Source organism: Varanus komodoensis, unplaced genomic scaffold, assembly GCF_004798865.1.
Source record: "Varanus komodoensis strain SLA01 unplaced genomic scaffold, ASM479886v1 scaffold5, whole genome shotgun sequence".
In the NCBI taxonomy this organism is placed as follows: domain Eukaryota; kingdom Metazoa; phylum Chordata; class Lepidosauria; order Squamata; family Varanidae; genus Varanus; species Varanus komodoensis.
This window is the reverse complement of record NW_025336087.1, coordinates 32,725,811-32,739,380: the sequence shown is the minus strand read 5'-3', so window position 1 is coordinate 32,739,380 and position 13,570 is coordinate 32,725,811. Positions and strand designations below refer to the sequence as shown.

General features: G+C 40.9%; 1 protein-coding gene across 9 annotated transcripts in view; it reads right to left on the bottom strand.

The window, feature by feature from the left end:
* Positions 1-13,570, bottom strand: part of DMXL1 (Dmx like 1) — a 99,086-nt gene that overhangs the window by 35,044 nt on the left and 50,472 nt on the right. For all 9 annotated transcript variants that reach the window (XM_044446674.1, XM_044446675.1, XM_044446676.1 and 6 more), the window contains 8 exons: positions 11,443-11,612; positions 10,674-10,771; positions 9,710-9,875; positions 7,695-7,947; positions 5,002-6,071; positions 4,022-4,213; positions 3,632-3,708; positions 801-928 (listed from right to left, as the gene is read on the bottom strand). In XM_044446674.1, the coding sequence (XP_044302609.1) occupies positions 801-928; positions 3,632-3,708; positions 4,022-4,213; positions 5,002-6,071; positions 7,695-7,947; positions 9,710-9,875; positions 10,674-10,771; positions 11,443-11,612 (2,154 nt within the window). The remainder of the gene's footprint in view (positions 1-800; positions 929-3,631; positions 3,709-4,021; positions 4,214-5,001; positions 6,072-7,694; positions 7,948-9,709; positions 9,876-10,673; positions 10,772-11,442; positions 11,613-13,570) is intronic.

Below are 13,570 nucleotides of genomic sequence, written 5' to 3'. Positions count from 1 at the left end.
ATATGCGCGATATCCATACTTTCATATTTCCTCTGTAATATTAGATACATTTAGCAAACACCGTTTGCAAAAAATGTGCAGTTAGCTTATCTTTCACAAAAGAAGTATGGAGGGCAAGAAAAAGATGTACAACATATGCACATTATTTAGGAAAGCTACAGACTTCCACTTTGGAAAACCTGTATGCAACACAGGAAAACATTTTTTTTTTTAGCGTTCAAGACTTAATTACTAGTCTTAGTTTGGATGTAGTGCTAAAACATAGGCAGACCTTGGACTCAAGCACTTTCCTGCTTCCTCCACTTTAGTCATGAATTTGGAAACACTTTTTGCCATTTTGGACTAACACACTGTCCAAATGCAGTCAAACCTTATCTATGGTGAGTGGAAACACATCAAACCATAGTTTATTAAGACAGAATTATGGAAGACAAACTATTGTGGTTTTGTTGTTTTAGGTTATTTTATATCGTGTGTGTTTGTGTGTGTTTTAATTTTTTCTTGATTTTTGTTAACTGCCCAGGGAGTCTTGGCTTTTGGGTGGCATAAAAATTAAATAAATAAACACCGCTATAATTAAATACACTTCAGAATTTGGACAACATATTAATCTGCAGTCATTCTGAAACAGAAGATGCTTCCAATTGCTTCATGGTTGCATGCTAGATGAAAAGAAAGGAGGTGGGAAACACATCAGCCTAGCCCAGGATCATTTTCTTAACTTTAAACTGTAGCTTAACATGATGGCTGAAAGCAACCATACATTCCAAAGCCAAGGAAAAAAGTTATTAATTTAATACCTGGCCACTGAGCTGGTGCAGTATTGGGTGTTACTGTTTCATCGGAGCTTGCTGTTCTTAGCGAATGTCGGGTCGAGAGCAGCAATGTCTGATAAATGGTCCCAGTAAATTGATTTGCTTGTAATGAACTAGTTAAAAAGTATGAACAAATAAAGCATTGATTAAGGTGCATCTTATTTTTTTCCAGTATCTTTCAACCCACAGGCCTAATTAGAATATAACATAAATCACAGTTTATCTTAACTCGGGGAGGGGGGGCATTGTACAACTGATCTCAACTAGGATCACTAAACATGGTTTGAGGCTGACAGGCCACAATTGCAATCCACGATTTGAAGTTCGTTTGTGAATCCTGAGTTGTGCAATGGTCTGTCATACTGTATGGATTTGGCATCTTGCTTTTTGTCACTATACTCCACTACTACTCATTTGGCTATAGAGATGCAACAAAGAATGCCTTGACAATGAAGCAGCTCACACAGGCAAGGCTTTCTTGCTGGCACTTGTTCAAATGTCTGCAGTCCTCATTCTGCACAGCAGCAGGCTCATTTCCCTGCTTACTTCATCACTGACAAGACCTCCCACTTCAAATTGTTAAGGGATTTTTAATTTTTAATACACCCCCAATAATGTGTGTTAACTGAAGGCATACTTTTATTCCTAGCAAGCTATAGTGAAATTTCAACAGATCCATGTGGCCATCACACCCATGCACTGTGACTGCCATTATCACTCACCTTCTGCTAAACTTTCTGCAAGAACCTCCTGCACCCTTTATAAATTCTAAGATCTAAATTATTGCAAATACCTGTAACTTTACTTTTTCACTAATAAAGTTTTAATAGTGAAAAAATTGAGTCTCTGTATAAAAAGTGCCAATACTGAAAAGAAACTAGGAAAATAGGTTTAACAAAGAGGTATGTTTTAGAATCGGAGATAGGAGGAAAACATTAAGTTTGTTTCTTGCTCAGAAGTTTGCCAAGAGCAACCAAGTTCTCAAAGGAAGAGACAGTTCCTGCAGTTAGCCAATGTGTAGGTTCATGTCACAACAACCCACTGTCTTACATTACCACAGTGCATTATTCTGAACTACCAGGAAGCCATGATGAGCCTTACATGTGATTGCTTTTCCCACTCCCTGCACCTCTCATTCCTCCAGGTGGTACCCCAGAGATACCATGAGGAGAAATGAAGCTCCTCTCTTTGACAGCCACAAGCTAAGGCTGCCAAGCAAACTCTGTTGCACAAATGCCCTGGAGTGCACCAGAGAGGGTGAGGGAGCTGATCCGGCATCTTCAAATCCTGCTTGAGGCAGAAGCTGGGGGCAAGCAGCACTGCTCAGTTGATTCCCCCAGTCCTGCCTGATGGCGCTCTCTTGAGCAGGAGCAGGGAAGGAATAACCTGATCTGTACAAGACTGTTCTCTTCTCAGCTGCTCTCCACCTAGCCCAGGGCCCCACCTAGCCCAGGCTCCCACTTCTAGAGAGAGTGGATGAAGCAGGGGCAGGGCAGGGAAGAGGGAGCCCGGGCTAAACTAAGATGTACTAAGAATGGAACACTGCTACCTAGCTCAGGTTTGACCTTCCCCACTCATGGCCTGAGTCACTTTTTCTCCAGCAAAGGCAAGGAAGGAGGCAAGCACTGCCTTTCCACTCAATGTTCCTGCTTGGAAGAAAGGCACTCTATCAGACACCAGGTTCTGGGGCCCTGTCAGAGCAGCTTGCTTCCAAAGCAGAAGAGGAAAGGAGAGAACAATCAACCGGGAGGTACTGTCCCAGTTAGGGGCATGCCACCCAGCTGATTCTCTCCCCTTCTGCTTGTTCCTGACAGGTTTCCTATCAGATACATGGGCAGCTGGACAGCACTGTCCCATGTGCAACAGCTGTTGGTGTTCTCTGGATAGCCCCTTGGCAACTGCCAATCTTGCCAATCAGCTCTCCTGCTCCATGCTTTCTCCCATGATGGATTGTGCTTTTTGGGTTCAGGTAACAGAACATGCAGTCATGGTAGACAGAAACCATAAAACAAATGGTTGTTTGTGTGGACCAAGCTTAACCACGGTGAAATACCACAAAAGGGTTCAGATGACCTGACGGACACACAACAATAAACAACCATCATGGCTTTTTGTGGTGTGCAGATGCAGCCAGTGAGAACTATTGAGACCTTATATTCCTTCAGCACACAAAGTACTTCAGTAGAATAGCTAGGTATTAGCTTAGGTGACAGGAACACAAATCAAAGTTTGAAGCTTTGAACATGTGCAAGCCAGATACTGGCTTGTTCAACAAACCATGATTCAAACAAACTATTGTTCCATGCTGCATCTGAGCTAGGGATTTTTAGCTTTCTCTGTACTTCTAAAAATCATTGAAGTAATCTAAGATTTGGTCAATGGGCTCCAACAAGGCAAATTTTAAAAACAAAAAAAATACACGTGACAATGATTAATTTATCAAAGTATGAAGTTAATCTTTTGCACAGTGTTTGCATTACAAAAACACAGATCATTCAACAGTGATATCTGGAGGTCTGCAACTCAAAATATGCTGAAGATATGACTACAAAGTACTGAATGATTATAGCCTTATCATGACTGCTGTATCATAAGCTAGCTATTGTGTTGCTAGATTGGGGTTCTCACTTTGCTCTGGGACCTGATTCTTACAGAACAACCAAATCATCTGCTGTTAGATAAGTGCACATAGGGATGCAGGCTAAGTATTATACATATTTTATCCAGTAAACTATGACTCCAGATCATAGGAAAACAAAAAGGGAAACAAACAGGATTCTTGGCCTACACCAATGCCCACATTTCAAGATCTTTACCTGCAATTATGACCTCCACAGAGAGACTGGTATATGCAAGCTGACAGAGATGCTGCTAAAGTATGCATTACATGTATCTGGAAGAAAAATAGTGTGACACATTATATTTCGAACAGAATTTTTATTTAGATGGTCTTGGAATTTTTTTTCAGAATTATTTAATTGAGACAAATAAAAAATGACACAAGCATTATATCCCCAAATCTAATTTGCAATGAGCAATACTGACTCCCTACAGATACATGTACTAACATGGTCTTCATTCTGGTAGTTCAAAGGGAAGGGTTTTATGCATATAAGAGATGTGCATAGTACAAACTATTTCCAGATTTTCAGAACAATCATTCCAAGAATACAAGCATTTAAAGTCTGACTTGTTATAATACTTGCCTTATTATTTTGTATTTCTGGATGGGGTGGTGAATCAAGGTTTACTATTGCATGTAGTATGTCGTGTGTTAGATTACTAAGATGCAGTAATGGATTGGCCACCACGGTTTTGGCACTTGCAGTACAGGCAAAGAGAAGTGGTATTGAGCTCTGCTCAGATACAGTATTAATAGGCAACTGCTTTGAAAGTTCCTTTACAGAGAGAGGGGAAACAAAACAGAAAGTATGTTTTGATAGCTGAGCATACTACAGGATTAAACACACACACACACACACACACACACACACTAGCATAAGTTTTACAAGTAAACATTACCATACCCTTCCTCCCAAGAATGTTTCCAAAGGTAGAAGAAACAGACCATCTGAAACTTGAACAACAAACTTTGCTTTCTAAGCTGGCGCATGACCTAGTACACTATCTAAGACTGTCCTGTGCCACCTGAGGCAAAGTTGTCTTAACACTAGCAGGAAGCATGATGTCTTTAAACAAACCAAATGAAGCATAAATACTAGAAGCCTGGCCTAATTGTCTGCACCTGTATTCAGAGATCCAACTCAAGCCCAACCTTCAACAATGGTCTACAGGGACCTAGAGATGGAGAACTCTTACCCCAACATTGGTTTGCAAATGCCAATGTCTCACCATGGCTGTTACATAAAGACCAAATGAAATGCAAACTGAAGTCATACTTTGGTAAAGTTCAACATTATCTTCTTTGCTCTAAAAGAAACTGCCAAGATATTATCTGTTCAAATACTAAGAATGATGTATTAAGTATTTCCTTTCAGAGACGGCGCTTTAAATGTAAATTATTTCAAGAAGTATTAATATGCAGTGTAACATCTTTTCATATAATGAACTATATAATGAAATAGAAATACATTACTAAAGTAGCACGGCATGTATACTTAAATTTTGTCAATATTCCTTTATCTTAGACTACACATTGAATATTTAAATACTGACAGCTGCATACCTGTTGAGATTCTTGCAGAAGCAAAATCAGTTCCATCCTTACAGATGCCAAGCCTCCACCATGAGATCCATGGAGGATACAATAACTCAAAAACATTCGCAAAAGTGACTGATACTTTATAAGCCACTGCCTTCTTTGAAAGTGTTCTCTTTGTCGTGTGTCCAACAGATCTTCAGTCATTTCATTTAAGGAGGCCTCATCCACTGCTGAGCTAATTCCTGACTCTATATCTTCTGCTTCAACACTATAGTCACAAGTTTTTTGAAGAGCTACCACTTCTCTTTCAAGCCAATGATACAGCTGGTACCTTAATTTTCCACCATCTACTTCATAGCCAGTGGATAGTGTACGGAGCTCCATTGTAAGAATCTTCAAACATGCCCTAAATTTCAGCTGTGCAGAAATTATGTCTTCTGCTAATGTTAAAACATCATTTTCAACACCTGAACTGTAGGTTTCTGTATAGCTAGAACTAACTTCATTTGGTTTGTCACTCGCTATTTTTTGTAATGGCTTCATTACAAGGCAAGAGTCTTCATTTTCTTCATCTTTGTCACTGTCCCACTTCAGCTCCAAAGGTTCATCCTGAAAAACCATTGTTGGTTGACTCCAATCAAATGAAAGAGCAGAGTTTGAATTTTTGTCTGATGATGCATCTGAAGATGATCCTAAACCATTTACTACTGGTTGTGACCAGTCAATGCTGCTAGATTTGTCATCTTTTAATTCCACTGGTATTGGAGAAGAAGGTGAACAGACTTTGCTAGTATCCCTTAAACTAGGTGATCTTCCTAAAGTCTTTGACCTCTTGACTACTTTAGGCATCTTTGATAGCACTTCCAAAGCCAACATGGGACAGCCAGCCTTTAGGTGTGCATATGCTGTAGTAAAGAACAATCTTCTTTCTCCCAAATTGATTTCATCAGCCAGTCCATTTTCTCCTGTTACACAAATCTTTGTGGAAGTTAACTCAGAGGACCCAAAATGACGTCTCAACAAGAGAGGATGTGTCCTTAGATAATTGTAAAAATTAAAGACTGAAGGGTTACAGTTTGAGATACCTCCTTCATCTGTAAAAGTACCACAGAAGAGAATAAACTGGTTGCAGTTCTTATACAATAAATCCACTGAATGTTCCAACATTATACAGTGTTATAACACAAGTTTATTTATAATCAGAGACAAGACAGACTTCCAAAGTGGTTTTATTTTTGGAACGTAGAAAGCTGTCTTAGCCTAAGTGTTTTTCGGTGCCAGGCGAAGACCTTTTTATTCAAACGTCATTTTAACTGCTAATAGTATTTATTTATTTTTGGCCAGGGTGACTTATTTTATATTGTTAACTTATTTTATATTGTTAATTTATATTTATTTTAATTGACTCATGTTGTGAGTCACCCCGAGGCTTCGGCGAATGGGGCGGCAAAGAAATTTTCTAAATAAATAAATAATAAGTCAGACAATTGGTCCATCAGCTACATTAGGTCAGGTCTGACATAACAGGCAACTGGTTTATTGTTACTGCATACACCTTGGTTTCATAAGGTGCTCTCCTCCCCCAGATGGGCTACAAGAAGATTAGAAGCTTTTGTTTAATTCAATTAACCATAGTTTAGCAATTTGTCTAAACCCTGGTGTGTGGTAAATCTCAACTGTGGTAATTTCAAACAAGCCAGCTACACAGCTATGTTTGGAATTGGTTTGTTTCAATACAGCTCACCTGGGTCAGATATAATACTTAATTATGGTTCATGTGGAACTTCTTCTGTCTACTGAAAAAGTAAAGAGGGAAGGAAAGGGTTCTTGCAATAATAATCAGGGGTCTCCAACTGTTTTTGACTGTTAGCATATTTGAAATTTGGGAAAGCATCTTGAATGCCAAATCAAAATAGCTGCCATGTGGGATACCAATTCACAAAATGGCTGCTGTGGTGGATATAGCCAATAAAAATGCACCTTTGTCACAAAATACAAACTGGTGAGGTTAAAAGTCAAATAACTTGACCAAAATTCTAAATACATGGTCAAAGTGAGACCTGTGTCCCAAAATACAAATGCTTTCTTTTGAACCCAATTTTCTTTCTCAAGTTCAGTATTCAGCCAAGAAAGCTCTTGCCCCCCAAAGATCTACTCATCCCACACTGGCAGCACACAAGATATAGTCACCCCGGTCATTTATTTCCCTTTTTATTCTCACACCACACACACACATACATACATCCTTTCCACAACCTCTCCAGCTCCATGTTTACTGGGCAGCAGTTTCCTTTATTTTTTAAAAAAAAGTTTGGCAGATGACTGGGAAGCACAGCTCAACTGCCTTAGTCTCTTCCTTTTCTTTTGAAAAATGCTCTGGATCTACTTGGAGCCTAGAGATATGCTAGTGAGGGGACAGCAGGAGAGTGGAAAGGGAATTCCAACACTTTGTATCTGCCTTTAAAAAAAAGCATCATGATGGCAGGGTGCCTTTGCAGAAGTCAAGGAGGTAAAAAGGGCACTCAAAATTCTCAATGTCCCATTTGGCCCAAAAGGTTGGAGACAACTGATCTGTATTGCCAGTCTGAACCAGCAAAGCACTTCTAAAGTATTGTTTAGACCTTACTGCCATCCCCTAAGGAAGCCTTCTCTTCAGAAGATAGCTTCTTTAACAGGGATTCATATTGAAGAGCATATTTAAAATGCCTCAAGCTTACCTTCCTCATCCAAAATGGGTTGGCTTATAAGAGTATCAAGAGCATGGCTATAATCCTCCAAAATCCAATAAGCCATACTTCGGAGAAAAGGATCAGCATGTGTATTTGATGGACTTCCAGTGGAATGTGGTCTACTTCCAATAATTCTCTTCTGTAGAATTGATTTGTAAGTCCCAGATATTTCAAACTCTGGCTCATAAAGTCTTGCTATTACAAGAGCCAGCTGAATATCGTTTAGTTTTTCTAGGCACACCTAAATGAAACAAATGTGAGTTTTAAAAACAGTCTTCTAAATTGTCTGAAACTTTGAAGGGACATTCCAAAAAGGAATATAAAGTCCAACACCAAGCAAGTTAAATAAGTAAAAATTATTTTTTCTTGATTAAGAGGATTAGATTGGGATGTGGGAGGTCTTCTAGTACCTACTTTGCCATGAACCTCATTGGGTGCCTTTGGAACAGTCAATGACACTTAACCTAATCTATCTCACAGCTGCTGTTGTGAGGATAAAATGGACAGGAAAACCTTGCAATCTGCCTTGGGTTGCTTGCAAGAGGAAGAAAGGTGGAATACAAACATTAATGGCAGTATTATTTTAAACTTTAAGCACAGAACGTTGTGCTATCAGTAAGAAATGGAGCCGCTGGGATCACAAGTACGGACAAGTCAACGGCCTGTTAAATCAGACAAAGGAATCAGTGGAGCCAGAGCACGAGTGGCCAAAGCCAAATGAGCACAAGACCAGGGCTGCTCCTGAATGGGACTGTGCATGTTTTCTCTGACAAGACTTTCTGCTTCCAGCTCATTTCTTCCCTTTTCCAGACTTCATGTCTGTTGCCTAGCAAGACCATTTCCACAGTCTGCTCTGTCACTGTTACAGAATGATTTGGTCAGATTACGATTTGCAAAAGTTGGCTAAGAGTGATCGTAATTAGGATTAACCACTGCCAAAGTAGGAAGAGATTCCAAGCCACTAGAAGGAGGGCTGAAGGGAATTCATGGCACAAAGGGAAGGTCCAATGGTATTTTTAGAACTGCAAGCATATCCTTCTTCCTAGAGTGCATGTTCATATGTGAGGCCATGAGCCATATCACTGCACATGCATGGGGTTTCTGCTACCAGCTAGGCACTCAAGTTACAACACTTACCTTTCCAAAAAGCATGCAGTTGTGCTTATGTGCAGAAGACTGTACCTCACTGGGCATCAATCATAATGTAAAATTCTAACCCTGTATGTGCTATTAAAACTAATGCCCTATTTATTATTTATTAGATTGCTATCCTGCATTATTACACAGGGGCTCCCTTTACTTAAAAGCAAAGTAAAGAAACAAAGACTAGGTTGCATTGAACCCCGGCCATCTACCAATGAAAGAAAAACTGCTGTCGAAATGGATTTCTCTGCAAGGTCTGGGGTGCAGGTGGCAAGCTATCAAGATTGGGATGCCCGGACCAGGGCACAGGTGTGAGGTGGATTTCTGCAGCGGGGCCAGATGCAAGAAGAGTGTTGGTTTAACAGCTCAGGGTCAAAGCCAGTGACAATGCAGTTCAGACAAGCATACAGTCCGATGACACACAGTCTAAGATCACAATCCAAGAAAACATTCTAGAGGTCAGGTACCAGGAAGACCGCCATTCCCTGGGGCTGGCAGGGTTGGGGAAGAAGGATGCATAATTGCTCCTCAGTTGTTCCCTGCAAGCACCTGCAAAGGTATTCCTGGTTCTGCAGGCACTGCCAGGGGTGGTCAGGCCCTGATCTTGACATTCCCCTCCTCACTGCAGATTCTGGCGCACACCCTAAATCTGCTTCAGGGGGTTAAGCAGCTCACCAGAGCAGATTTTGGGGAGAGGCAGGGCTGGAGAAGGGGGGATACAAAGGAAATTTCCATTGTGCAAGGGAAAGTCCCACTGTACAACACTGGATTTAACCTACTATACTTAGGCACGATACAAAACAGAATTTGCAAAATAAAAGATGCCAAAGTAAAGGCAAACAATTATTTCATTGTATTACCTCAACTGCATCCTTTAGGTGACCAGCCAACAAGAAAAATGCTGCAGAATGTTCAAAACGCTGTTTGCCTAGTAAAGAAAAGGCATTCTTCAGTGCTGCTTTGCGCCACCTGTCTTCAGTAAAATTGTGTCCAAAGAACTCTGTCATCTTAGTATTGTTAAGGGACCTGAAAATGTAAGCATTTTATACACTTTAGGGCAATACATTAAATAAACCTGTTTGCTGAAGATTGACTTCTTTTCCTCAGTTGATGCAATCTCATGCTTTGCAAAAGTATAAAAGTAGTTCTCTTCCCAATCTCCAAAGTAACCTTACCCTTACAGGCAATGATAGGAGGTGTCCCTCTGAAGAACTATTCCATGACCCCAGAAAACAGAATTCCCAAAAGACTGATAGGCCAGAGCCAATGGAATTCCCTATTCCATCAAGATACCATAGAAGCAGAAACTTTCTTCTTCAGTATACTATTCTGAAATGATCTGAACAAATCTTCTAATTGAAGCAGTTTTATAAGGATGAAAGAAAGCACCCTCAAAACAACCAAGCGTGTTCCTGTGAGAGTACCAGTTTAGGAGAGAACTAAAGCAATGTTATCTCTTCTACCAGAACTGACCCTGGGGAGAAAAGACAGGTCATTCTTAAGATAAAACTTGCCCTGATGTGACACATAGAGCTAAGAGTTAAATGACAGTGCTCTAAGTTATTAAGTCTGGAGAAAGCTACAATCACACTGACAGGGGAATGCTAGAACTGTAAGTAATTTGGGTTTCAGGTCAAGAATCTATGCACAGTAATGAGAATTAGATGCTTTTCCTTCCAGGAAACTTCTAAGTATGTGGGCAACTAGCTAAGGAAGCCTTTGCACCCTAGAACACAGTTCAGAGCTGCTACCTGATATTTTAGCATGCTATCGTTCAGCCTTCTGAAAAGACCAGCCTTTAGAAACTCTGTTATATAACTGTACCTGTATAATCCCCAAATCACAGCCTTCTTTTTCATTGCAAGGTAAAAAATTGCTGCATCTAATGGGTCGTTGTTTCTTTGAAAAGCGGCTTTAGCGACCTGTAAAAGATAATAAGACACCAAATATTCATATATATATAGCATACTTCCACATAGATGTCTGAAAACAATTATCAAGCAGCAACCTGAGACTTTGTCAAAACTGTCCAGGCTAGTTTAAGCATAACAGGCAGGGTGGAAATGTCATCCAGACAGCACAAGCAGCCTAAGGTTACATTCATTCATTCATTCATTCATTTAGTAAACTTCTACATGCCCAGAATGCAGAGCAAACCAGTGGTAAAGAGGCTGCTAATGTAATGAAGCCTTGTCAGGAGTTGCCCACTTAGCAGTGTTGCAAATATCCTGAGATACGGGCTGGGAATGAGCAGAAGTGAGGGTAGAAAAAGAACAACTCATGAATCGGTAAAACAAGCCATGATGTGTTTGATTGTGTGGCGGCCATGGGTTAACTCAACAAGCCACAGGTTAATTAAGCCCTGCATTGCTGTTATGTATAAGCAAGGTCATTGATTCATAAGTATTTCCTTAGCTACTTTACATTTTGCCTTTTACCAGAAACATCTAAAGAACGTACATTTATTATTTTTGTTATCCATATTAAAAACTTCTTTCTGCTAAAGACTGCTTAAATCAACTGTATTAAACTACAGTAGCAGAATAAAGGCTTACAACATGATATAATTCAGTTTCTTAAACATTGCACTTACCTTTTCAATGCACCTGCGTAAGCTATGGGTGTTTCGAACCCACCATCCTACACCCATTGCTCTGAGTTCTGACCATGTTGGATCAGCTTTTTGCATTGCAGGAAGCATGCTTAACAGTTGTTCCTCAGCTACTGAATGAAATGCCCAGGCAAAATGACTAGAAGACAAACCTGAATTATCCAAAAACATTATAGCAGTTTTGTTATCATGTTACCTTGATAAAAGTTTAGAAACTCTTCTACTTATAATTTTAAAGGGCGCTGAAAACACACCAACTAAGAACTCATATTACTAACTTTAATTTGTGTGTGTAATAAACTGTGCTGATCTGTCTCAAAAGTGTGAGAAGGGTTAGGGCAGAAGAAAGGAAGCATGAAGTCCTGAAAGCTGTGAAACAAGGTGTCAGTCCAAACAAGTATGCAGGCAGTGAGTGGCAGATTCCTTTCACCTGGTGCACATACACTCCAAGGAAGACTCCTCCCTCTGATCTTAAATTCTCGAGTTGGCTGATTCCAAAGCCATAGCTAAAATGCCCTTCCCCAATGGAAACACTAAACCTTATATAAGATGACATGTAGGGAAACACAGAAACAGAGCGAGTCAGAAGGGGTCTCTCAGGCCATCTAGTCTGACCCCCAGCTACAGCCGGCTCTGCTCACAACATGCCCACTATGTGCATGTCCAAACATAAACCTGTAAGGGATCAAAGGAGTTGCCTTGATGGGCAAGCTATTACTGTTGTAACCCACCCTCAGGGAGGCTTGTACTGCTCGTGGCCCTGATGGCAGGAATACAAAGCATGACTTAACTGGTCTGATCATCTGACCTAGCGCTGAACCACAGGCCTGGTTAAGTTACAGCCACACCCATCCCTGCTGCATTGGAACCAGTGTTTTCCCCTGAACCAGTGGCAGTCTGGCTCTCCCCAGCCACTCGACTTACCCCACCACTTACTGGCCTGGGTAATTCAGCTAAGCATTCTGACCCTGCCTCTTTTTCCAGATCAGATTAGAGTCTGCTATATCTACCTTGGAATGCTCAATTTTGGAAGAAGTCCCTATACTCCTGCCACTAAAGATCCACTGTTGCTGCCACTTTTGGTTCTTCCTACAGGAATTGCTTTAGAGACTCTGCATTATTAATGCAGCCAGGCTGAGTGGCAATTGGACTGCATACTGTTAGCAAACTCTGGGTGAAGCAGGGCTGTACAGGCAGCAGTTTGAAATCTATTTTACATGCATTGTATTGTCTTTTTCAGTCTTGCAGGCTTAAGTACAGTAATGGGCCAGAGCATGAAGGCCAGAGATAGTGGAAAGTGGAAGAGGCTTTAAAGAACTGAAATCAGAAAATTGAGTAAATAATATTCAAGTTTGAATAAAGAGTTTAGAAACATTGGGGTTTTTTGGAATATAAAAAGATCTCTAATGGTAATACTGGTCCAAAGTGAGGGAAACTGGAAAAAAAGCTGGGATAACAGCACTTCTTTCAAATGTGGTGTGATTCCTGCCTTCCTGAGCAGTGAAAGCAGATGGCTGTTGTGTGTGTTTGATAGGAACTGTTTGTGAGGATGAAATTGCTGTGGAATCTCAACACATCCAAGAGGCAGACCAAGGACAGGGGTCATCTAAGAAGATAGAGAGGGAAGAGTTGGTGACAGCCCGGGTCACACTCACCCATGGGAATGAGGAGATAGGGGAAGACAAAGAGGGGTTGACAGTTTGGGCTGGTGGGAACTTTGGTCTACCAAGCCATTGGGAGGATATGAAACCAGAAGATGGACACATTTTATAGCAGGGCAGTGGTGACAGGGAGCTCAGCAGTTTGTTGGACAGGAGTCCCTCCCCCTGAAGAGGTGGCACCAGTTGCTGGGCACCAGCATCAGCAGGAGGTTCAACTGAAGGTGCAACATTTCACTCTGGAGGAATTTAGAGGCATATAACAATCAAGTCATATAACCACAGTTCTCCGTCAGCTTAACTGGCTCCCCATTCAAGGTGTTGGTTATCACCTATAAAGCCCTCAACGGCTTGGGACCTGGTTATCTAAAGGAATGCTTGCGTCCATATATGCCCTCCCGCCCCTTGAGAGCGGCAGCAGAGGCCCTTCTCCGGGAGCCCTCCGTGAAAGA